Genomic DNA, 25,881 nt, shown 5'->3' on the forward strand with positions numbered 1-25,881 from the left:
GGTCTTCTACCCAATATGGACAACCATCCTATGAAATTTGAATATTGTGGGCCAAATGGAACTTAAGTTATGCTTTGGAAACTGTTTTCAGTTAAAAGGTAATAGTGACCTTTACTTTTGACCTTGTAACCCCAAAATCAATAGGGGTCTTCTACCCAATATTGACAATTGAATATTGTTGGCCAAATGGAACTTAAGTTATGCTTTGGAAACTGTTTTTAGTTTTAAGGTAATAGTGACCTTGACCTTTGACCTCAAAATCAATAGGGGTCTTCTATCCAATATGGACAATCATCCTATGAAGTTTGAATATTGTGGGCCAAATGGAACTTCCGTTATGCTCCGGAAACCAAATTGCTAACGGACGGACAGACAGACGCCAGGGGGTATAAAATAATATTCCCGAAATTCTTTCGGGCATATAAAAATGCATATTACAATTTGACATCATATCATTCAAATTCACTTTAAATAATAGTTTCCTCAGGTAAAACTTGCAACAATATCATAATACCTGTGCATTAACACTGCAATTCATACTTGAATACTTTAATGCCTGAAAATGATCAAGATCCTTGCTTGGGTTATGCAAACATTATACTGTACTATCCAATAATTCCTTATTATTTATCTCTATCCACTCTCCATTAAAATGATAAAACTATATAGTGGGGTTTTTTTTGGCGGAGTATAAATTATTTGAAGGATGCCTTAGATAATAAATGGAAGTAAGCAACCAATGCTTCTGAAATTAATCTTAATTGTTTTTGAACACCAAAAATGTTATTGGTATTTATATTCAACACAAGTTGTTACTTTCTTATCTCATCCACACATGTGGTTAAATGTATCAAAGGAGATGCAAATAGACACTCTTATCTGGCACAATTGGATGCATGTCATCTATGTAGACTCATTGACTTGGCCAAACACATTGTTAGCATTACAACAAATGATGCAGCACAAATAATGTGCACATGAGCAAACCATAACATTTTTGCAAACAAGCAATTTATAATTAAAGAAAAAGAGACAGTTATTGCATCAAATTATGTTTATTTATGAATAAAACATGAAATTTGGTTCTTAAGAACATTATGTACATATTTTACAACTATTCACATTTCCTATATACAGTATTAACAGAAACAATTTATACAGTTATATACACAGTAAAAAGAAAAAAAAACACAACGTACATAAGCAAAGAAGGGGACGCTACATAAAAGCAAATATGGCTCGCATATACATTACACATGTTATAACCAGATACAAACGTACATTATTTGCATTCTAGCTTCAAGAAATTTACATCCCAAGATAGAATCATGTATCTAAAAGATTAAAAAGGAATTATTCGACCAATTTCAATGCTTTTTTTTTTGCTTTCTGAGTTTATCGCAAAAATACCATTTCAGGGGAACTCTCAAACAGTCTATAAAGTACCAGAGATTCTTTAAATAATCCTCCTATGTATTAGATCTAATTGCCCTGCTTTGAATTCAGAACTGTAAATTGTTTCTTTAAGGAGTTTTAATGTCAAAAAATCTGAAAATGAACAACTTATGCCATCGATCCAGGTCACACTGGACAAAATGTTAGGCTATCCAGACTACACATGTACTTGTAACAGCAATCAAAACTTATCTTGTTTGAAAAACACATGTTTATATTAAATTGTTGCGAACTTGAGACACATTATTTTATACTTAAAATATCATGGTTAACACTGTTGAAGGATACCCGTGCTCATTCAGTATTTTAACTTATTACATACTTTTCGGTGGTTTAAAAAAAATATATCCGTGAAATATAAAACTGAATTTTCACCGTTTGAAACTGTGAAAGTATCAATTTGATATTTTTCACAGTTTTGAATTTAAGTCTGTTAGGTTGCTTCAGTGAAATACCAGCGTGCATAGTGCTGGAAACCAACTTAATGATGTGACGTCGTAAATGACGTCACACTGTATTATTATTTGGAGCGCTTTTCATTTAGTATTAGGTCAAAATTTCTTTTTAAACCTTTCTTTGCACATAATAAAAAGAAAATTTGTTTAGTTCAGTGTAAGATAAAAATATATTTCACCTCATGAACACCAAAAGTTCATGTTTCACTTGTGGCTGCACCACTCATGAAATATACCTTTGATGCTCGCTTGGTGAAAGATATTCTGATCTTACACTGAACTAAACAAATATCCTCTATATATCTATTGTCTTCAAAAAGAAGATCAAACCTTTTCCTTAAGGCTATCTCTATAATGAGGTTTACATTTAAAAGAGCTATACAAATTTTATACAACCTAAAAGACCTCCATTTCAAAATTCGAAAAAAGAAATTTAAGATATTCATTTGTATATATACAACCTTCACTCACAATATATTTTTCATAAACACCCTCCCCCTAGAAAATCTTACATTGGTATATCATACACATATAAAATTGAGTTTTTTTCCTTGAACATTGTGCTGTCTTTGAAATTTGCATTAATCTAATAATCAACAGGCTAGAAAAAATTACAGTTTTTAACAATACAGTGCATAAATCTTCAAGAAAAAGAAAATTCTGTCTGATCTCTATAATTATATTACTTTTATAACCAACATCCTAATCTTAGATATGAAAAAGAAAATGTTCCCGGCCAATGAAAACATATCTTTTAATGCTAATTTTTTCCATTTATTAAAGACAAATCAGTAATTTGACAGTTAGTTGGTACAAAACCTATTGACGATGAAATTCTTTAAAAGCCTTAAAAATTTAACACATGTCTTCCATTCTTAATATAATATTAAAACTGAACCAACATATATTTACGGAACAAATACATGCAAAATAGACATGATATTAAACAACACAATTTGCTGTCGTTAAGAAAAAGTAAATTTTCCTTCTAATTGTTTACAACATAAATGTCTCAGAATTACTACAGTAGTAGGAATAATACATTGTAAACAATTACTAAGAAAGTAAATTTTCCTTCCAATGGTTTAAAACATGAATGTCTCAATTTTACTTTGATGGTAGAAAACTACAATCATATTAAAACAAATCTCCAGAGACATCAACAAAAGACACATACTGGGACAGTTGCACATTTCTTTAATCACAGATCACGGTTTGGAATTTGCCTTCTTAAAAGAATACGGTAAACCATTTTTGTTGGCTCTTTTTTGTTTGACAGTCCATTTTGTGTTAGAATAACCATCGCGTTGCTTCTTTATATCTCTCAAAGTCTGGCTTATATATTTATTTATATCCTGAAGTCCTACAGAACCTTGTTGCACTTTCATATTCAAGTCCTCTGGTGAGTGAGCTCTTTTCCGTCTTTCAATACGTCTTGATCTTTTCATTGCTTGATCCTCGTATGGCGATTCATTAAAGCCAGCTGGTTCCTCTTTGAAAGTCTGAAGATCAGTTTCTGTAACACTTCCTCTCTGAATTTCAAACACTTTTCCTCCGTGAATTATTTGTCTCACTGCAGGACGAACCATATCCATTCCAAATTTTTGGCAACCTGGTTGTTTCTCTTTACAATGATCACATCCAGGAATTGTCAACTTATGGCCACATTTTGAGTCTTCCATCTTTTCAGGACTATTTGCAGTTCCGTCTAATTTGCACACTTTCATTACAGGCTCTTCAACATCGTTTTGACCCTGTCCATCATTTGAAACAGGTTCATCTTTCTGAACTTTTTCAGTTTCAGATTTGCGCTTTCTAGTTCTATTATCTTTACTCTCTCTTGTATCTGCTACAGCAGTTACACTGGACTGATCTTTGGCTTTATCTTTATCATTGTCATTAGAACTATGCCTAACTTTCATAGAAGCTCGGCTCCTACTCTGAATTTTCAAATTATCTTCATTACTTGTACCATCTGTATTCCTATGTTTATTATTGTTCGTTTTTTTATTCTTAACAGCCGTTTCCTGTTTTTGTTTACCAACTTTTAATTTATCTTTTGAACCACTTCTGGATCTTGTCCGTCTGGAATTCATATTATCATTTTCAGTGTTGTCTATACCCTTCTGTCTTGTTTTTCTTCCTTTTGTAACAGCAGACTTTTTATCAGATATTTTCTCCTGTTTATCTGTTTTCTGAGAAGATTCATTACTTATTTTCTTTTTATTGTCTCTAAAATTCTTAAGAGAAACTGACTTTGTTGGGGTAGACTTAATCAGCCTTTCCTTTGCCCTTCTTGTTTCTGGTTTATTTGCATGTTCACTTCTTTCACCAACTGTTTTACAAACAGCTTTATTTTCACTGCACTTTGTTTTAGATCTTAATGCTTTAGGTGGGCTTGGTGTATTTTCCCATTTGAAAGGTTTGTTTTTTCTATGTAATGCCCTTAATGCCTTTGCCTTGTTTGTTAAGTTTTCTTCAGACGGTTCAAAATCTTCCTCATCAGGCTTTTCATCATTATGAACACCAATGCTCTCTTCATTTTCATTATGAACAACAATGCTTGCTTCATTTGCCCCTTTCAATTTCTTTTCATTTAACATTTTGGTTTTCTCTTTCTGCAATGATGAATCTTTTTTAAGACCTGCTTCTTCTATGCTAGTATTTACAGGATTGCTTAACTTCTTGATGTCACTAGGAGTAACTGTTGCTGGCTTTCCTACTGTAGGTAAAGCTTTCACAACTTTCACAATCCTTGAAGGAAAAGTGATATTTGACAGTGTGTTTTTATCAATCATTTTTATCTTTGTCCCTGAGACTAGGTTTGGAAATTGTGGTCTTGAGCATTTTATAGCACTTGTGACTGACTTTGAAACACAAGCACCCATTGTTTTAACAATCTGTACCGCCATTGTTGAAACAGTAGTCTTTTCAGGTACAGAACAAGCAAAAATTGGTCTAGGCAATGGTTGATTGACTCTTGGTTTAATACTTTCATCTTTACCAAAATCTCTGACACATCTTTCGATTACCTTCATTTTTCCATCTTTCGTTCCACTGTTTTTGCCACTACTTCCCGAAGATGTACTATACAAACTTGCAGTATCAAAATTCTCCATTTTATTTTCAGAATCTGAAGGCCAGAAAGAAGTCGAGGGCATTACCTGATTATTTGCTTCTTTTAAATTATTCCCATTATCCTCAAAATTAAAGTCTGACTCATAAGGTTTCACAGCTGATTTTCTCCTGGCTGACCTTACAGTTTCTGTTCTTCTCTTAAATTCTTCATCAGTTTCATCTGCACGCTGGATTTCTTCAGTTTGATTTTCCTGCTTAAGGCCTTTATTTTCAATACTTTCCATCTTTAAATTCACAATTTCTTCTTCAGGAAAACTTTGTGAAGACTGAGTTTTTGTTTGCTGATTATTTCCAATGACTTCTTTATTAATAGTTTTAAGTTCAGTTGATATTTGCCTTGCAGTTCTTTGTTGATTGGACTTGGTTTTGTTTGCTTTTCTTGCACTCATTTCTTTACCTTGTACAACTGACAAAGTGTTTAATGTTTGAGTACTTCCAGATCTCCTAAACAAGTCTTTGCCTTGACTATTGTTCTGTTCAACTTTAGTACTCTGTGTATTATTAATACCTAAATCTTCAACAGCAGTAGCTTTGCGTTCAGTCTTTTTCATTTCCTTCCTGTCCTTTACATTACAAATTTCCTCAACTATACCTGTTGGTGCATTAGTTGTAATTTTGATTTTCTCTAAATTTGCCTGATTATCATATTGGTCCGCATGCATCTTTCTTGTTCCAGGTCGATTCAAAACATTGGTCTCCTTTTTTTGATTGTCTTCCTTTTTAAGTGATTTTGTTTCTACAAAAGGATTTAATGGTTTCTTATGTATACAAGTTGCCCATACAATCATCCCCTTACGTCTAGGGCTAGGGATTTCAAATACTTTTCTTTTCTCTTCTGTTTCCTTATTCAAAATTTCTTTTACCCATTTATCTAAAGTTGGATCTTCTTCATCATTTTCAAGACTTGACATATTAACCAATTCAACTTTACCAGATGTTTGAGTTGTAGGATCTTTGTTTGCCTTTGACAAAGTGCTATCTATATCTTTGTCAACAATACTTGACTTTGCCTCTTCTCCCTTGTTTGATATTTTCTTAGTAGTGTTTTCCTCTTTGACAATGGATGCTTCCACTTCCTCATTTTTACTATTCATTTCATCATCTTTAAACTCGACAATGTTTTCACTTCCAGTGTTAGATTGTTGATGATTTGATTCACTTAAATCAGACTTTTCTTCAACATCTTCACATGAGTCAGTACGTTGTCTTTTAGTCTGTGGCTGACTTTCCTTTTCACGGTGTTCAGAATTTTGCTGACTTTCAATTCTAATATATTCCTGAATATTCAAATTCTCTTCACGTTCACGTTTATCTTTTTGTGCACATTCAGTTTGCTTCTTTTCTTCCATCAAACTTTCTTTCAGATGTAAAGTATTTTGATTATCATATTTCATTTCAAGCTCAGTACACTCTTCTTCATCAATTACAGTCAATTCTAAGTCAGCTGCTTCGCTTATATTTTCATCTGAACCTGTTCCATCTTTTAAATTTGGAAGAAAACTTTGATCAACATCTTTTTCCAACAGGTCTTGCTCTTGAATCTGGCCATTGTTGTCTACACAAATCTCAACTGATGCATTCCTACAAAACTCAACATTAAGTGTTCCAGTCACACCATGGGATTCTTCTGAAATATTTTTAATTATGTCAGAGCCATCTTCATGAATTAGTTCATAGATTTCTGCTTTATTCACTTCATCACTTGGCTCACATGCCATATTTATCTCAGCACTAGTTGGATATAAATTAGCATTAGCACCAGAATAAATATTTTTTGAATTATATTGGTGTTCTTCAATAACATGATCATACCTTCCTCTAGGTTCTTCTGTATTATGTTGAAATTGTTTTTTCACTACATTTTTAAAGACATCCTTTTCTTCGAAATGGGCCTGAAACTGTACTTCAGGAATAGGCTTTTCAAAATCAACAGCAATTTGTTGAGACCTTTCAATGTTGGAATCCATACTGTTCTGTACTAAAGTTTTCAGTTTTGATTCTTCTGTAAAATTCAATTCATGTAAACTTCCCTCTTTTAAAACATTATCAGTATTTTCAAATGTTTTTGTGAAATCTAAATTTTCATTTTTATTATTATCTTCCTCATTTTCTTCTCTTTGTTCTGTTGTAGATTCTGGACATGAAATCAAACTGATGTCTGAAGAACTAGAAATACTTGTTTGACGGACTAACCTTACTTTATGGTTTTTATTATCTAAGTCAGAAATTTCAAGACATTTATCCAGATTAGCCAAAGTTTCTCTGTATCCAGTGTCTGAAATCAAATTGCCATCGACACTACTGTTTCCTTCTAATTCTGTAGTTATATTGTCAACCATTTCTTTTTCAGATTCAACTTTATCTTTTACAGACAATTTTATTGTAATATTTTCTATTTGCATTTCCTGTAAAGGCTTCTCTTCCTGTTCAACAACTGGCAATCTGTTCTGGCAAATATTTGTAATATTCTTGACAGGCTTTAGTTCACCCTGCCCTGCTTCTTCAACACTACCAGGTACTTCCAGTAAATGTTCCTCTTTCTGTGTAACAACTGTTATAATGTCCTCATTAATATTTGCATCATTCGTAATAGTCTCTATTTCACCTTTTTCTGGTTCTTTAACACCAACAGGCTCTTCATGCAAAGGTTTCTCTTCCTGTATAACAGCTGTCACAATGTCCTCATTAATATTTGCATCATTCGTAATAGTCTCTATTTCACCTTTTTCAGTTTCTTCAACACCAATAGGCTCTTCATGCAAAGGTTTCTCCTCTTGTATAACAGTTGTCACAATGTCCTTATTAATGATTGTATCATTTATAGTCTCTATTTCACCTTTTTCAGTTTCTTCAACACCAATAGGATCTTCATGCAAAGGTTTCTCTTCTTGTATAACAGCTGTCACAATGTCCTTATTAATGATTGTATCATTCATAGTCTCTATTTCACCTTTTTCAGTTTCTTCAACACCAATAGGCTCTTCATGCAAAGGTTTCTCCTCTTGTATAACAGCTGTCACAATGTCCTTATTAATGATTGTATCATTCATAGTCTCTATTTCACCTTTTTCAGTTTCTTCAACACCAATAGGCTCTTCATGCAAAGGTTTCTCCTCTTGTATAACAACTGTCACAATATCTTGATTAATTTTTGTATCATTCAAAACAGTCTCTATTTCACCCTTTTCTGTTTCTTCACTACTATGCAATTCATTTGGTTCAAGTAGATCTACTAATGAAACTTCTTCGTTTGTAGTTGTTTCAAGTTTTGGCTCTTTAATAGTTTGATCTACACCTTTAACATGTCCAACTCCTTGCAAAACTTCTGAGGATGTTACATCTATTAGCTCAAATTCATTTGCATAGTCTTCATTTATTTTGGTAACACCTAATTTCGGTTTAATGGAATCAATTTCATTTTGGGCTGAAAGTTGCAGAAAGCCACTATCATCTTTCTCTTTCGACTGAATGAGAAAATTATCATTTTCAATCACATCTTTGATACTTATTTCACTATCCTTTCTAGTCTTAGCTTCTGTATCAACATTTCTCTGATGCTCAACACCTTCTCCAGCCATATTGACAGGGCTTAGCCTTTCCTTCTCAATTAAGTGATATCCTTCTAGTTTATCACATGTATCTTGATATAAAATATCACTGTCCAGCTGTTCATATGTTCTTGAACAATTTGTATTGGTAGACATTTTTGTATTAGTTTCATTAGGATCTTGTATATTTACTGATTCTTGGTCATTAACTTTGTTTTCTAATTTATTATTATGATTTGTTACAACTTCAACCTGTATATTAGCGTTTGGCTGTTTTTCAGACAATTCTAAATCAGAATCAAGCTCTCCTGTCATTGTTTCAATAGCGTTAGATTTAAGATCATTATCACTAACAGTTTCACAAGAAGTTTGCACCAATACACACACACTTTCTGTTTTTGAGAGAGCTGTTTCTTGTTCTACATTTACATCAAATTCAAGACATTGACTGTGGTTGTTTATAGTGTTCATTTCATTACACTCTCCTACACCTTCAGAAACATTATCTGAACTTTTTTCATTCATATCACAGAGCTTTGTTCCTATTAGAGTATTAACTTCTGTTTTTGCACAACAATTTAAAAGATTTGGCATACTTGGCAATTGTTCGGTTTCATCGATCTGACTTATTTCCATAGGCACAGGAACAACATACTGACTCACTGCTACAGTTATTTTTTCATCTGATTTACAAACTTCTTTACTTGTATCAATGGTTTCTGAATCCTCTAAAATACCTGTTATTTCAAATTTATCTGTAGTGTCTTCTTCATTGTCTGAAGAATCGGAATATGTTTGTAATGCAAGTAAAGATGAATTGGAAGATGCAAAACTTTCATCTGAACCTTCATTTGTCTTACCTTCATCATAAGCAACATTTATTTCCTCCAGCAGAGTAGTATCTTCAGAATTCTTTAAATCTGGAGAATGACATGGTAAGTTATTTTCTTTTGGCTTTAAAGTGTCATCAGTTTTTTCTGAAACTTCATGCCTATCGAAATCTACAATTCTATTTTTTTCATCTTTTTCTTCAAAATTTTCACATGAAATATTCTCATCTTTAACATTTGTTGATACCCGTGTTGAACCTTGCTGAAGCAAATTATCTGTTGTCAATAAAGGTTCTACTGTTTCTGAAGATTCTGGAAAAGTGACAGTCATATTTTCACTTCCAAGCATTTCATGTTTATCATTTTGAAGATTGTCTTTAGTACTTGCAACTTCATCACAAATCTCTAATAATATAGCTTTTACATCTTTGTATTCAGAAAACTCCACAACATCAGGCTGATATTTAATTTGGTCAATACTTTCATTTTCATTCCCTGTAAAGATTGTACTATCTAAATTTTCAGTTTCTTCGTTTGCTTCTTTATGTGGTGTCTCTACATCAGTCCCATGACTCTCATTCTCTTTACTTGACTCTAGTACATCAGGTTGATACATAATTTGGTGAATACATTCATTTTCATTTTCTGCATAAATTGGTACAATACTTTCTAAACTGTCAGGTTTGCTATTTGCTTCTCTATGTGGTCTTTCTACATCAATCTCATTACTTGAAATTTTATCTGAACTGCCTATATGTTCTTTTGTTGTACCAACAATGTCTAAGACAGTTTTGTTATAATCAATATCCATGTCATCTACAGTAACAAAAGCAGGTGGTTCTTTACAAGCAAGGTCTGTATCTTCAACGATTTCCTCATTTGTGAGAACTTTGCCTTCTTGTACAGCTAAAGTTGTATTTGTCCCTATAGTATCAAATGCAATATTTGATGGGTCACTATTTGGCAAGTTATTTTCAAAAGAATCTACATTTTCTTTATGTTCATGAATTTCTGTGTATTGTTGTGTCTGAATAAGAGGCTCTTCACAGGATATCGAGGAATGAACTTCTTTGAAGTTTGTTTCCACATCACTGTGCTTCACATGTGTTTCTTCTAACTCGCTTGCTATTAGAGAATTCCCTAAATTTTCTTTTTGAAGGTTATCATGGTCATTTTGTTGACCAATGATTAGTTTTGTGTCTGGTTCCGATTTCTCACAGTTTTCTGAAGAATATGCCAAGTTATTTCTTATTTCTATCACTGTTTCATTTGTTTGACTCTTCATTTCAATGTCATCATTTTTATCTATTTGAACTTGATTATGTAACTGAGAAAATGATACTTGCTCTGACATATTTTCTAAATTTTCAACATCTTTTTCATTTAATGTCTCTTCAACATCATTTCTATTCAATGCATTTTCACATTGCACCATACTTGATGGTTCACTTTTACTTTCAGGGTCATTTAAAATTTTGTTAGAAAGGCTTGTATCATTAGTTACAGAGTAAGAATTATGTACAACATTTTGGTCATTATGGACTGGTTGAGTGTGTTGGACTATTTCATTTTCATTTACAACTTTCAATAGTTCAATACTAGTGTGGAATTTACTTGTAGATGAAATGTGCTGGTCTTGAAGCAAATCCTTAATTTCACTTGTGTTAGGGCTATAATTTATATTCTCTTCTAAAGAAAAGTCTACACCAAGTTCTTTTATCTCGGTATCAAGTGAAGATTTAACATAATCTGTGACTTCATCAGATATCCCACTAGGATGCTTAGTTGGCTTACAGTCTTCCAATGTTGCATCTGATTCAAGTTTCTCCACATTTCTATGAGTTTCTGCAATGGACCCTACTTCAACACCCTCATTCAGTTTCTGGCTTGCCTCATTTGGTGTCATTCTAATTTTATCTTCATGACAAGGCATCTCTTCTATTTTATCAATATTGTTATCACTAGATAATTGTGTTAGTACTATATGCTCTTCTTCAGGCAGATCAGGTAAATTAGAGTAGTCTGGTAAACTGAAAGTATCTCCGTCTTCCAACACCACAAGAGTGTTATCATAAACAATGCTATTTGAAATTTCAGATTTTACTGGTGTTTCTGCGTAAGTCTCTGCATTTTCAATCCATACATCTTCTTCTTCCTGTTCTTGCTGACATGCATTTTTATTCAAAACTAACTCTTTCGAAGTATCAACCTGGCCTTTTGTAATTAAGGCAATAACATTAGTTGCAATTACTTCCTCTGACTGGTTTTCAGCTTTTTTTTCAGGCTTGACAACTGCAAATACTGTCCCATTTTGAGTAAACTGGTTTTCTTCAACAACAACCTGTAAACATTCAGCCCCTGATTGTTCTTGGCTGTCAATTTTAAATGTAATACTTTCACTGACTAGAAGCTGATCTATGAAGGAGCCATCAAGTACAATGTCCTGTATCAATGTTTCATATGACTGGCCTTCTAATTTATCTGCTTCCTTATTATCACTTTGGTTATTCTCAGTTTGGTTATTCTCCATTTGTGAACTGTTTTGAATCTTCTTTTCATCAGGTACTTTTTCACATGCTATCTTATGTGTAGATTTTTTAGCAATAATTTCATCCTCAATTACATCATGTTTCACATCTTTCCTTGCAATTGGGGAATGCTTTTCAATCTCTTCTCTTGATAATCTACCAATTCTGACCTTGCAGCTTGAAGCTTCACATTCTTGAATCAATTTCTTTTCAACATTATCTACCTCTAATGCCTTTCTAACAACAGAAATGTCTTCAATAACAACTCTGGCAGATTTCAACAATGGTGTAACATTTATCTTAAGTGGGCATGCGATTTTCCTTCCACCAATAGATTCTTTTTTCACTGTATCTTTCATAATCTTTTTCTTCCCTGTTAAATCTCTTGGTGGTAAAATTGGGACATCTTCAGCCAATGGTGGAATTTCATCATCTACACAGCCTTTATGCAAATGAATTTCATCTAAACTTTCATTTGTGTTATGAGTGTGCACATTCTCAGTTGAATCTGACTCATACTCTGTGTTACATTCAAGCTTTTCTGTTTCAGTATACCTAATAAATTCTTTATCATATGCTGCTTTATGTGGCATATTTGATGAAGAATTTAGATGGTTTTCTATATCACCAGTTAGAGTTTGATTACTCTTTAAAAATTCAAATTCATCAAAATCCATGACACTTGCTGGCAATGTACTTGATTCCACCTCTGTTTCAACTTCACTAACACTTTCTGAAATGATTTCCGACTCGGCACTTTTCTCCCTATCATAACTTTTCTTTGGAGAAGCCTCAAGTCCTGCAAATTCATCTTCAGGATCTATCAAAACAGTTTTTGCATTTGAGGCAATTTCATTATCCTGATGTATCCTATTAATCTGACTTTCATTGCTTGCCTCAGAATTGTTGTCATGCTTATACAGCTCGACTTCATCACATTGTGAATAAACTTTAGGTGCCTGAGAATCAAAATAATCTGCATTCTCCTTAAGTTGTCCATAATCAACATTAAGATCATCATCTTCTTCAGCTCCAATTAAAACAACTTTTGGCTTTTCTGTATTTACAATTTCACCTTCAGAAAAATTACTTTTTTGTTTTACAGGAACATCTAATTGCTGATCATTTTTCTGACTCTTTTCTGTTTTAGAAACATCATCTGCTTTAACTTCCTTCTCATTACTAACTTCTTCATCAGAACTTTCAGTCTCTCGATACTTTTTATTTGCATGTCTTTTTCTTAATTTGTACTTTCTTTCCAAAGTATTTTCATCAGCAGAAGTGCTTTCGGAGTCCGATTCAGCACTTTTTATTGCTGCATTCCGTAATTTTCTAACGCTAAGCATTTTCACAACATGTTCAATATCTGTATAATTGCTTTCGGTTTCGGAATCGGACTCTTCTTCGTTTTTTGAAATCTGTCTTGTAATAATTCTGTCTGCTTTAACATCTTTTTCCTTACCTTTACCTTTATTCTTTAAAATATGTAGACTAGTTGCTTCATTGTAATTCTTTCTGCCAGGACTCTGACTCATGCAAGGTCTTTTATTCTTAATATCTTTGCTATCTTCATCTGTGTTTTGAGAATCAGAAAAATTATTATCATTTTCCTTCTGACTGTTAGACAAAGAACGTCTTGTAATTCTTCTCTTTATCTCTTCAGCAGAGCTTTCATCTGTGTCAGAAGATTTTCTTCTTTGTGTTTTGCCTTTCTCAGACAATCGCCGTATCCGTGTTGATTTTCTTTTTCTTATATCAGTGTCTTCTAATTCTGAATTATCCTCACCACTTCCTAGACCAGATGATTCTGTCAGTTTATCATAATCTATTTCTGGTCGTTTAACAGCTCTGCCACTTCTTGTAAGTAACAAAGTACCACTCTTTCCCGACTTCTTTTGACGAGCTTTTAATGATCCCCTAGTTGAGATAGCAAAAGCAGACTTTCTCTTCTTAGCTGATGCAATAAGACTTGATCGGCTGCTGCTACTAACTGAACTAGATCTTGATCTTGTCATAACCTGAGTATCACTGGAGTCATCTAAATCAGATGTCTTTTTTAACTCTTCAAAATAATTTATTCTTTTGCCTCTTGTTTCCTTGCCTTTAACCATTTGCCTTGCTAGTCTTGGTGCAATCCTTCGTCCATCTCTGACCTCAGGTTCATCACCTGTAACCTGTCCTTTCTGCTCAATTTTAACTTCTTTATCAGCAAGAACTTCATCCTTAAATGGTGATTCAGTATCAGATGTATGATTTGAGCTGCAAGATGCTTGACTTTCATCCTCTAGATCTGAAAGGTCTATAATGGAGTTTTTTCGAACAAGTGTGATTTCTCTTAATTTCTCAGCACATTTTTTTCTGAGTTCAAGAGCTCGAAGATGTTTTCTCCTCTTGCTTAACTTTCCAAAACATTGTTGAGAATTTATCTTTTTTCCTGGAGAAATTGACTTATAATTTGACAAGAATTCAACTTTTTTATCATATCTCCCTATTGCTACTCTTCCTAAAACTGCTTCCCGATGGTTATTAAAGACATGTTCTTTTATTTGTACTGTCTGTGTTGATGGAAATTTTTTGTTGCAAAAGTTGCAGAAGTAATTATAACTAATTTGACGGAAACCAAGCTTATGTGTTTGTATATAATGGGATAATATATTATTACCTCTACCAGAAAGGCCACAAAATCGACATAATTTCCTACAAATCCGTACCGAGTTTTCCTCTTTAACCCGATTGTTAATATCTTCATATGTGCTTAAAATACTGTTTTGATGTTTTTTGTCAATCATAACTTCTCTTGAAGTAGTATTCCCTTTGCTTCTCATTTTTCCTTTTTCACTATCCCTCTTTTGTTTCTCTTTAAGAACTGGCTCTATTTCTTGCCCCTTGATCTCTGTTCTAATTTTTCTATGATTTTGTTTAATTCTCTGTATCATGTTTTGACATTCATCTTCCTTATCAACTTCCTTTTTAAATTTATCTTTCTGAATTGGCTCCATTTCATCAATGAAATACTTTTTCTTCTTAATAAGTTGTTTAGCTCTCAATCCCCTTAATTTTCTGATATCTTGAGGAGAAAGTTGTTTCTTCTTCAAGATTCTGTTAGATTGTTTCGAAATTTCTGACCTGTCAACCTCTTTACTATTTTTTCTTTCAGATACTTCAATACTTGCTCTAAAGACTTTTTTACCCTGAGGCATTACAATCATAGCATCATCATCGTCAGTATCTTGATATTTCTTCCTTTTCTTCTTATTTGTTTCATGTTCAGTATTATTTCTAACATTTTGCCGGTTTTCGTTTAATTCAATATCAATCATCTCATTTTCAGTCTTTATCTTACTTTTGTTTTCACCTTTAACCTTGCCTTCCTTCCAAGAACCTTCCTGTGTTGCACATTTTCCCTCATTGTTGAAAACGTTTAAAACCTTTACAGTGCCTTCCTTATTATTAATTATTCTATTAAGTTTTTTCTGATTCTTTTCTTTCTCAACACTTTCTTTCATTTTTTGTTCCAAGGTTGAAGTCCCAATAATGCTGTTTATATATTGTTCTTTTTCTGTTTCAAAGGTATTTTTTTCCTTTCCTTGTTTTTCACAAACTTTTTTAGCCTTTTCCCTTTCTTCTTGCATCTTTTGCTGCATTCTTTTCTGTTTCATTAACTCTAATTCTTCATCCCTTTCCATCCTTTCAAATATTTCTTGTTGCTTCTCCAATTCTTTCTGTTTCTTCATTCGAATTGCCTGTTTTCGTCTTTCTATTTCATTAAACTCAGCCAAAAACTTATTTTCTGCTGTAATACGCTGAACCTTTTGCAACTCTGTTAATTCAATTGCCTTGTCATCCATAGCTGGAATTGTCGGTCTCAAAGCTTCTGGAATTTTAGGTATATCAACAAATTGAGCTCTTTTCTCTTCTGCCTTTAACTTCTCTAAAATTTCAGCTGACGTATTTTCTGTATTAATATTCTCAACAGCTTCATCTTTGACTTTCTTCTTTGCATCCTTTTCAACAGGTAATACAGTAGCATGTGACTCAGGATTTATGACTTCAATACCTGATTTTTGTGTCCGGTGAGTTTTCATTGAAAGCTTGCTATCAATATCCTTAACATGCTTGTCATTTTTTTCAATAAGTGTTGACAGTTCTGATTCAGCGGTATCTGTTTCTACTTTGTCCTTGTGATCACTTATCACTTTTTCGTTGACCATCTGCTTGTTTCTCTTACGCTCAATAACCTTTTTATTCTTATCAGAACTTTCTTTAGTTGTATTTCCATCTTTTATTTTCTTGTATACATCTTGGACCTGTCTTTGTGAGTTTGTCACTTTTAACTTTGTACACTGGCGCTTAACATGTCTACATGCATCTTCACGGACACAGAATGTTTCCTGACACATGTTACAGGTATATGTTTCTGTCAGTTTTGCTGACAAGTTGTTTTCTCTGCATTTCTCAACGTGTTTTGAGACAATATTTTCATTCACGTTAATAAAATTGCATTTTGTGCATTTAAACATCACAGAAAAATCAAAGTCTCCTAATTTTACAACTTTTGAGTATGTATTATTTTCCTTTTTCAGACAACCTACCTTGACATGTTCTTTAATGAGTGCCATTGATTCAAATTTCCGTTTACAAATACCACACACTATATCTTCATCAGACTGAGATTTTTCTTTAAACATGTTTTGAGGTGTACATGTTTTAGGATTTAAATGTGCTTTCAATTGTTCATGGGATTGGAAATATACACCACAAATACTGCATCTTACCATTGTAGATGGTGCCTTCAAACAGTAATTTTTCTCATGTGATTTCAAAATCTCTGCACACTTAAAAGTCATTTTACAATAAACACACTTCCATTTATGTTCACAGAGTGATATTTTCTTATGTTCTATCAATAGTTGCTCTGTAGGGAACTCAATATCACAATTAACACACATATTTCGTATTTTTTCCTGATGATTAACAGTCTGTTTCAACTCTTCAGTGACAGCAAGCTGTGGTTTAATCTCCCTATTTTCCCTTTCTTTACCTAATCTATTAGCATTGAAATATGTTGACTGATTTGGAGTTAGAGAGGTGTGCTCCTGCTGCTTTTCATTTTGAATATTTTGTTGATTTTCTAAGTTCAATTGTGTATTTACAGCAGATGCCATGAGTTGATGAACGCCTTTATCACTTAAAAACTTTTCTGCGTCACTTTTTAACTGAACTTCTTTACTAGTAGTTGAAGGTCCACGTGTTCCAACTTGATCATTATTCGCTACTGAGTACACTGGTACAACAGGTTTGTTAAGTACCATACGCTCACTGCCTTCATTGATATCATTATCAAGTGCTAGAATTGAATCCAGCTGAAACTCTTTAGCACCAAGGTCTACAAGTTCTGGCAAACTATGTTGAGAAGCACTTTTATTTGACTGAGTGGGTAATGAAAAATTTACATTTGGAATGTCTGAACTAATTTTTACTTCCTTATCATCTGACATAAGCCTCTCTAAAATTCCACTGCCTCTCCTTGGACTGCTAACAGTGTTAGGCAGGGATGATATGATTGGTTTATTTGGCAGTACAGTAGATATATTTGTAACATTGGCACTAGAATCAGCCGTCTGTTCAAACTGTTTCCTTAGCTGTAGAATTTTTTGTCTAGCTTCGTCTACACTCTGATTTGCAGCAGTATCCTTTTTATTCACTATCATTTGTTTAACTGATTCATTAACACTGACATGAGTCTTATTAGTTGTAGCTGACTGTTGTTTTTGTCCCTTATTAGATGTCTTTTTTTCATTCGGACTTTTAGACTGACTGTGATTATTAGGCCTAGCTCCTCCTTTCTTAAGACTTGATAAAATTTGTTGAACAAGAGCTGGACTAAGTTCTGGTGGTGCTAAAAATTGTTTTGCAGCAACAGGTCTTTCTGCTGAAGATGTAAGGGCAGCATTATTGCTACTTATTGGCTGCATAATTTCACTAGGGACGTTGAAAGACTGAGAAACACAATCCATTACAGTGTTAGGTATACCCCCAGAAATTTGCTGTGTCATTCCGCCAGCAATCGATGGTGACATTATACCTGTCAATGGCTGAGTCACATTATTGAAGTTAACTTGTCCAACAGTTGCTACCTGAAAACCTGGCTGTTGACTGACAACATTTACAAAAGACTGAGAATGGTTCATGCCATGGTTCTGTACAATGATTTGTTGCACAACTGGTTGCTGCAAGCCAATATCAACTTGTGGCTGAATTCCACCTAGTTGCTGAGTCAGTACTGGTTCCGGTATAACTGAATTTGGCATGGTGTAAAGTGGAGTTGCAAGAATGGTTTCTGGCTGTTGTACAACCTGTTGAACTGAGACCTGTTCTTGCTGAACTGGAGAAAACATGGGCTGAGGCTCAATGACAGGGTTACCAAATTGCTGCTGTATTGTCTGCTGTTGTATTGACTGTGGTAACTGCAGAGAACTAATCACTGGTTGCTGGGTTGCATCTTGTCCCAAAACAGACATACTTGCTGCAGCTAAAGTATTGAGATTCAAGAGTCCTTCTTCCATTAAATGCTGCCCAATGGATGTAGAATTCACTGGAATAATTGGAGATTGAAAGTTGGAATGATTATCTGACATACTAGAATCACTTTTTATACTTGTTATTGATGATGTAGGTACAAGCTTTGGAGGACTTGTTTTGATTTGCATTTGCTGCCCAGAAGTGATTTGCTTCTGCTCTAATTTTGCCGAAGTTTGATTTAGAACTTGCAATACTGCTTGTGAAGATTCTGGTAACTGTGTTGTAAAGTTTGATCCTATTTGTTGAGAATTAATGCCTTTTGGGAATCTTTTCATCATATCTGTGACTGTTTTAACTAATTCTTCCTTTCTGTTTGGATTTGTTAGTTCTTTTGGGACAATCATTGAGTACACTGGCTTCATAGCTACAGGTGACTCACCAGAATTTCTCTTTGCAACACCAACTTTTGATTTGGCTGGATGTTTGTAGTAATATTTCTGTTTCATAATGCCTCGTGAAGGATCCCAACCTTGCTCCCCTGGGACTAACATACATTTGTCAACTTTTGTGGAGTGCGAAAGACTTTCATTTGGAACTCTTCCTGTAGAATGACTTCTATTTGAAAAAGATTGGCTACTGGAAGCGGTTGAAGATGGGCATGGAGAGGAGTATGAAGAATTTTTAACATTTGATACCTCACCACCTTGCATAGAAAGGGATGCTCTTCTTACAATTTCTGGTGAAGATAAACTATGAACTGAGGAAACAGATCCTGACCTCTCCAGTTTCTTTTTTAAATAACTTTTGCCCAAGTCTGTGTCTGTTCCATGCAAAATAGGGCTTTTTTGTCCTTCCACAATATTTTGTCCCTTGCTGCCTTGAAAGGTCAGGCTAAGCAGGTCAGAAATTTGACTACGACTTGGAATATTTCTCGAGTTGAGAGCCACTTTAGCTCCATCAATCTGACCTTGAATCCTTGCAGTTTGAAGTTTTTCAGCTCTCTGGCGCTCATGCATTTCTGCTATCTGCTGAGCAATTTTAGCACACTCTTGCTTTGAATTACCAGGTGGTCTTAAAATATTAAATGCAGTAGTTTTTAGGCGCTTTGTTTGCTCTGACTGTTGCACGAGCTCAGTTTTAATCTTATTGCACAACTGCTGAGGAATATTTGAATGACTTTGACTAGTTTTCATTTGTGAGTAAGAACCTGATTTACGACTGCTTAGAATGTTGGGACTTGCAGAATGCTGCCTGAAACCTGGTGGTGACAAAGGTGATGAAAAACCTGTAGGTGATGCCATGCGGGGGGATGTACTATGAGCTGGTGGAGGTGAGCCACCAAATGGTGGTGACATATGTTGTTGCCGATGATGACTATGGGCATTTGGTGGTTGAGGACTACCCATGGATAACTGCCTCTGTAAAATGGGACCATAAGATTGAGAGCCCCCAGGGGCACTATGCTGCCTTTGATAACTAGGATCTTTCTGATGAGTCATTTGTTGCTGCTGCTTAAACATCTCTTGCCTACTTAAATGTTGTTTCTTTACCTCTCCTGGTTCAATGTTAGGTTTCTTACATTTTTGAAGCGAGGAAAGATTATTCTTAATTCTTTCTCTATACTGAGTCTCGAGATATATTGACTTTTTCAGATCATTTATGGTTTTATCCAACTCTTTCACATCCAACGCTGGTGCATCACCAAATTCTTGTTTCATATTTCTTGGGAATTCCTTACTTAACACTTTCTCTATTTCTTCCTGTGTTAAGTTCTTCTGACCCAACATTTTGACTAAATGAGCTTTCTGAATATCTTTTGGAACTGCATTCTTTGGTTTTTTCCCTCTTTTCTGTCCAGTATCAATCTTTTTTGTCACTTCTTTATCACTTTTAACAATATCTAACATGTGTGGTACAGGTTGCACTATATTTTCTGCAAGACTTTGTGATGCAGTTCTTTCTCTCTTAAGTGCATTCTTCAATGGAATGCTACTTTTATCATTTTCATAGTCAAGTTTATATTTCTTACACACTGGTATTAACTGTTTCCAACTATATTCCGGGTTTAAAGAATCTGGTCGCATCTGTCCAAGCAAGCGTTCAATTTCATATAAAGTGGCTATGTTAATCTTACTATTCTGTGAGGCAGCTGACACATTCTTCATTGTCCAGTACAATTTATTCACTAGATTCAAATTATCCATTGTAGGATCCAAGGCGAATGCTGTTAATCCACAAATTCTTGAAATTCTAAAGTCATATTCTTTCAGCATGAACGCCATGCGTACACAGGTTTTTGACATCGCTAGGCGTCTTGTATTGTACTCTTCAGGATCTTTCTGCACCTCTTCTCTTTCCATGTTTCCCTTATCAATGTTGATAGCAAACTTACACAGCTCGGAATATAACTGGATGAACATATCTCCACACTGTAAAATATAAACAACATATAGTAAGTTTACATTAACAATCCTGGAAAGATATATACAAGTGAATCATTCTAAATAGTTTAACCATCTTGGAAAATATATATCAATCAATTTAATTAGTTCATCCAGTTTATATTTAACATATTGGAAAGATAGATATCAATCCTTCTAGAAGTTTCAATTAACCTATCTTGGTTAGATATATACCAATTTGTTCAGTTTACCTTTACCATTTTGTATTTTATATATATATTCTTATCAGTTCTATTAGTTTCAATATATCATCTGAAAAAATATATACCAAACATTCTATCCAGTTCAAACAACTTATATTTACCATTTTGGTAAAATGTATACCAAGTGGTTCAATTAATTCAATCAGTTAACTTCACCATCTTTGTACGTTATATACCAATCATTCTATTTTTTTCAATCAGTTAACTTCACCATCTTGGTAAGTCATATACAAATTTTAATTTTATACCAATTCTATTTAGTTCAATCAGTTTACTACAGTCTGACCCCGGTTATTCGACAACCCTTTATTCGAATACCCGGCATTATCCGAAGTAGATCGGCGGTCCCGTTTTTATCTCTATATAAAACAATATAAATACGAGCGTATTATTCGAAATGCATTATCCGAATACCTCCTATTTTTCGAAGTAAAATTTCGGTCCCGATTATACAATTATGAAAGAATTTCACACCTATTATTCGAAGCCAGCCTAATTATTATTCGAAGCCAGACTAATTGGCGCAGATCCACTCGCTGACCAGTCGACTTGTGAAAAATATCCACAGTCATGCGTGTAATTAGACAATCATGATAATAACATTTTGTGTGTTCTTTAATCAACTTTAATTACCGAAAATGAAAAGCTATGCACCGTGTCCGATTTTGTTGAAGATGACAGCAATAATTTTTATACTTTCCGTATATGTGAATTTGTCAAAACATCCAAAACTTTTTTTTCATTAATTGTAACGCTACATGAGAGCCTTAATTTATCCTAATCGAAAATACCAGAGTTTAGCTGAAAATACCGTAGTGACGACACGGCCATTATCAAGGCTTTGCGCGAAACGAAACGATACATAATGTAAAATAAAATGCAAGTATTTATGTCTTCAATGTCAATACAATAATTTTTACGCATCTTTTCTTAGATATTTATTTTTCTCAATTGATTACAGGAAGCAAGTGTGTTGTAAACGGTAGTTTTTCGATGATTGGTCAAAGTGGAGTAGTTTTCGTCTATTACAATATTTCGATTTAGATTATTCGAACCCATCGATTGTTCGAAGTAAATATTCAGTCCCAGGCACTTCGAATAAACGGGGTTGGACTGTATCTTGATAAGTTATAAACCAATCATTCTAATCAGTTCAATCAGTTAACTTCACCATCTTGCTAAGTTATATACCAATCATTCTAATTAGTTCAATCAGTAAACTTCACCATCTTGGTAAGATATAGGAGGTGTGTCCTTTAAGTTCCCGTACGCCAGACCTAACTTTTTTATTTATAAAGTTATATATATGAAATTCATATATATTATAATTACATATGTGACAAGTTTCGTCTTAAAATATATATTGTAAGCTATTTGAAGGTCACAAGATATGGTTTTTATAGCAACCCCTATATGTAAAACATGGCTCAAGTCTATATCTGTTTCAAAACACTTTGGTTCATAATAATGTAACAAAGGAAAAGCATCATGAAATTTGCAGCAACAATCTGACGTCATTTTTGGAATGGTTTTAGATTTAAATGATGTAATAATAACGTTAAAATGGCACTGTACTCTTACTGACCATGGATCGAGATATTATCGGAAAACAGCGAGTTACTATTCAGAACTTTCAAATTCATAATGTATCACCAAAAGAAACATGAACAATGCTTGATGTATGAATGGTATAAAAGATTCAAAGTGGGCCGCACACCTGCTGCAGATGATCAGAGAGCTGGAATAACAAGCATCTCTTGTGAGGAGATTAAGGAAATGCTTGATGGCGACCCTCGTATGTCAGTGCCAGAAATAGCGGAAAAGTGTCACAACAGTAAAACAACAATTCACAAGATAACTGAAAATATGTCAATGACCAAGAAATGTTTCTCAGTCGTGGGTGATGCGTCATCAAGAATATACTGCAGCATAAGGACGATAATTTGAGAAAGAGTGAATGTCAACGTCGTTATCTTCAAAACGTTGTCACACGGGCTGATGCGACAATGATGTATATTCATATTGTTTTATAATTTTGTACATAATGCACATAATTGGATAAAATTGCGCATGATAGTACAAATATGAAAGGAAATTGAGCAGCTTCTTTTAGAAATCTATCAACAATTTTATTTAAATTGACAATCGTCCGGGAACTTTACCAACACGCCTTGTGTATCAATCATTTCAATTCTAATTAGTTCAATCAGTTAACTTCACCACCTTGGTAAGTTATTTCACCATCTTAGTAAGTTAGTAAGTTATATACCAATCATTATGCTCAGTTCTAACTTCAATCAGTGAAACTTTATCATTTCCATATAGTCGAGCTGAAAAATCACTTACCTCTTTTTTAACACCATCAATAAGCACTCCAATTTGCTCTGTATCCCGGCACACCTTGGCAACTGTCCAAATACTATCTAGGAAACGCTCCTCATCTTTATCTGCCAAATATTGATGGTGTATCCACAGCTTTAGCAGCTCCTGTAAGATATAATAGTAATTTCTATAGAAGTGACATTGTCAAGGCTTGCTCTCATTCTGTTTTAGGGGAAGAGTACATGTACCTGTAGGATAGGGAATTTTCACAATATTTTCTCTTGTAGGGCTAAATTTCAGGCAATTTTTGCTGCACATAATTGCAATAGTGAAAACACTCATGATGCTATTTTTATTTTTCATAAAAGCAAATTTCAATAGAATATTATCAAGGGTCCTCTACTTTTGGCAGATAAAAGCATGAAAAATACATTTATAATTTATATAAAAAAAAAATCTTAGGGAATACATTTTTAAAATAGGAGAAATGAGAAAAAAAATCTTTTTTTGGGAGTTAAATGGTGATAAATTTCATCCCCTACTTTCCTGAATTGAGGGCCGAGATTATTTTATTTTTTTCATTTACCAGTTTAACTGAATAAGCTATATATTTAATAATAATTCAAAAAGATGAACTATTATAATTATGGTTATAGACAAATAATATAATAGAAAGATATTTACAGAACTGCCAAGGGGTTTTTGATTATTCATGCAAAAATTTTAATAGATTGATAACACTCTTGGAAAATGTAAATGTAGAACTTATGGTATATCAATGTGCCAGTTATGGTAAATCTTGTGTATACACACAAATTGACATATAAACATTTTGGGTAGATGAGCTTTTTCTTTGATCTTTATGAGGCATTATTACATGCTGTAAGTGGAAATTACCACTTAAACTGTGAATTATGTTGTTTCCTTTCCCTTTCAACTAAAATTATGGACTGAATAAATCTCATTACCTATTTCATGTTTGTTTGCCTGGACAAAAATAACAAAGTTAGAGACACAATTGTGATATTCAAACTTGACAGAAAATTATAAATTCTAAAATATCTTAACATACCCATAAGTTTAGGACCAGATATAAGATAACTGATAAGTTCTAGCAGTTCAATGCTAAGTTGTATTGAAAATCATTACAGCATTTGAAAGGTTGGTTTTTAACCATACTATACTTAATATCTTAAATAGACATTCCCAACTTTCAATCTGGACAAGGGAAAGTAAATCTCAGATAGAACAGTTTACCTGTGTACAACATGTCCGCTCTGGTTTTACCCAGTCCTGAATGAGAAACACCTGTGCCAAGCGTATACAAAGCTCCTGGTTAGTGGGCGTCTTTGCTAAATGGGACATAACTTTGATACCATCATGGCATATGATCGTCTCACACTGAAAAGTTTAAATTAGGTAACATTAACATTACCCTAAATTTTCATATAATATTATATCAGTATAAATGCAAACTATGGAAATACCTGATAAAAAAATATCAGCTATTGTTAAGTAAATGACACCTAAAAACTGGCAAATATTTTTTTTCAAAAAGATATAGATCCTGATTTAGATCTCAAGTCTTTATTTACACAACTGATACTTTACACAACTGATACATTTACTTTTTTTTCCAGAATTCTTTAATGAAAACATATGAGCCACGTCATGACAAAACCAACATAATGCGTTTGCGACCAGCATGGATCCAGACCAGCCTGCGCATCCGCGCAGTCAGCTCAGGATCCATGCTGTTCGCTATCAGTTTCACTACTTGTTATAGGGTTTGTAAGCGAACAGCATGGATCCTGATCAGACTGCGCGGATGCGCAGGCTGGTCTGGATCCATGCTGGTCGCAAACCCATTATGTTGGTTTTGTCGTGACGCAGCTCATATACACAATTTTTTTTAATAGAAATTACTGAAAATGAAAGGAAACATGAATTATAGATACAGTTAAGCTGTTGAGATCAAAGAAAAAACAATTTTTACCACTTCCTGCATCTTGCCATACTCCTGCTGTTTATAAAGTATGAAGATTTGGTGTTCTTTGATCTTTAGATCATTCAATAGAGCAGGGTGTTTGAGTGACCAGTTACAGAGATTCAGGGCAAACTCCTCGCAGTTCTCTTTCATCATAATCTCAATTCTGAGCTTTAAAATATCAGGATCTTCTTTCTGTATATAATCCAGACCTGTCAATAAAGCTATCTAGTAAGATATCTCAAACTTTTATATACATAAGTTAATTCTATTTATCGTATTATATCATGCTTCACGCTATTTCACTATTTAACATACATGTACAGGGCAATCAATTGCATTATTACATAATATAAGCATGGCATAAAAAGATATGATTACATGTCATATGATGTCAAATGTGACATCAATAAAGCAAATGATGTCATAAA

The 25,881-nt window shown here is 33.7% G+C and overlaps 1 protein-coding gene across 1 annotated transcript in view; it reads right to left on the bottom strand.

Annotated features, from left to right (window-relative positions):
• Window positions 1–1,036: 1,036 nt before the first annotated feature.
• LOC132743353 (uncharacterized) overlaps window positions 1,037–25,881 on the bottom strand; it is a 33,028-nt gene continuing 8,183 nt past the window's right edge. The window contains exons 4-7 of the mRNA XM_060731875.1: window positions 25,460–25,662; window positions 24,721–24,864; window positions 23,488–23,628; window positions 1,037–20,905 (exon numbers count right to left, since the gene is read on the bottom strand). Of these exons, the coding sequence (XP_060587858.1) occupies window positions 3,119–20,905; window positions 23,488–23,628; window positions 24,721–24,864; window positions 25,460–25,662 (18,275 nt within the window). The 3' untranslated portion in view covers window positions 1,037–3,118. The remainder of the gene's footprint in view (window positions 20,906–23,487; window positions 23,629–24,720; window positions 24,865–25,459; window positions 25,663–25,881) is intronic.

The sequence above is a fragment of the Ruditapes philippinarum genome, unplaced genomic scaffold, assembly GCF_026571515.1.
Source record: "Ruditapes philippinarum isolate M1 unplaced genomic scaffold, ASM2657151v2 ctg2717_1_1_1_1, whole genome shotgun sequence".
Taxonomy (NCBI): Eukaryota; Metazoa; Mollusca; class Bivalvia; order Venerida; family Veneridae; genus Ruditapes; species Ruditapes philippinarum.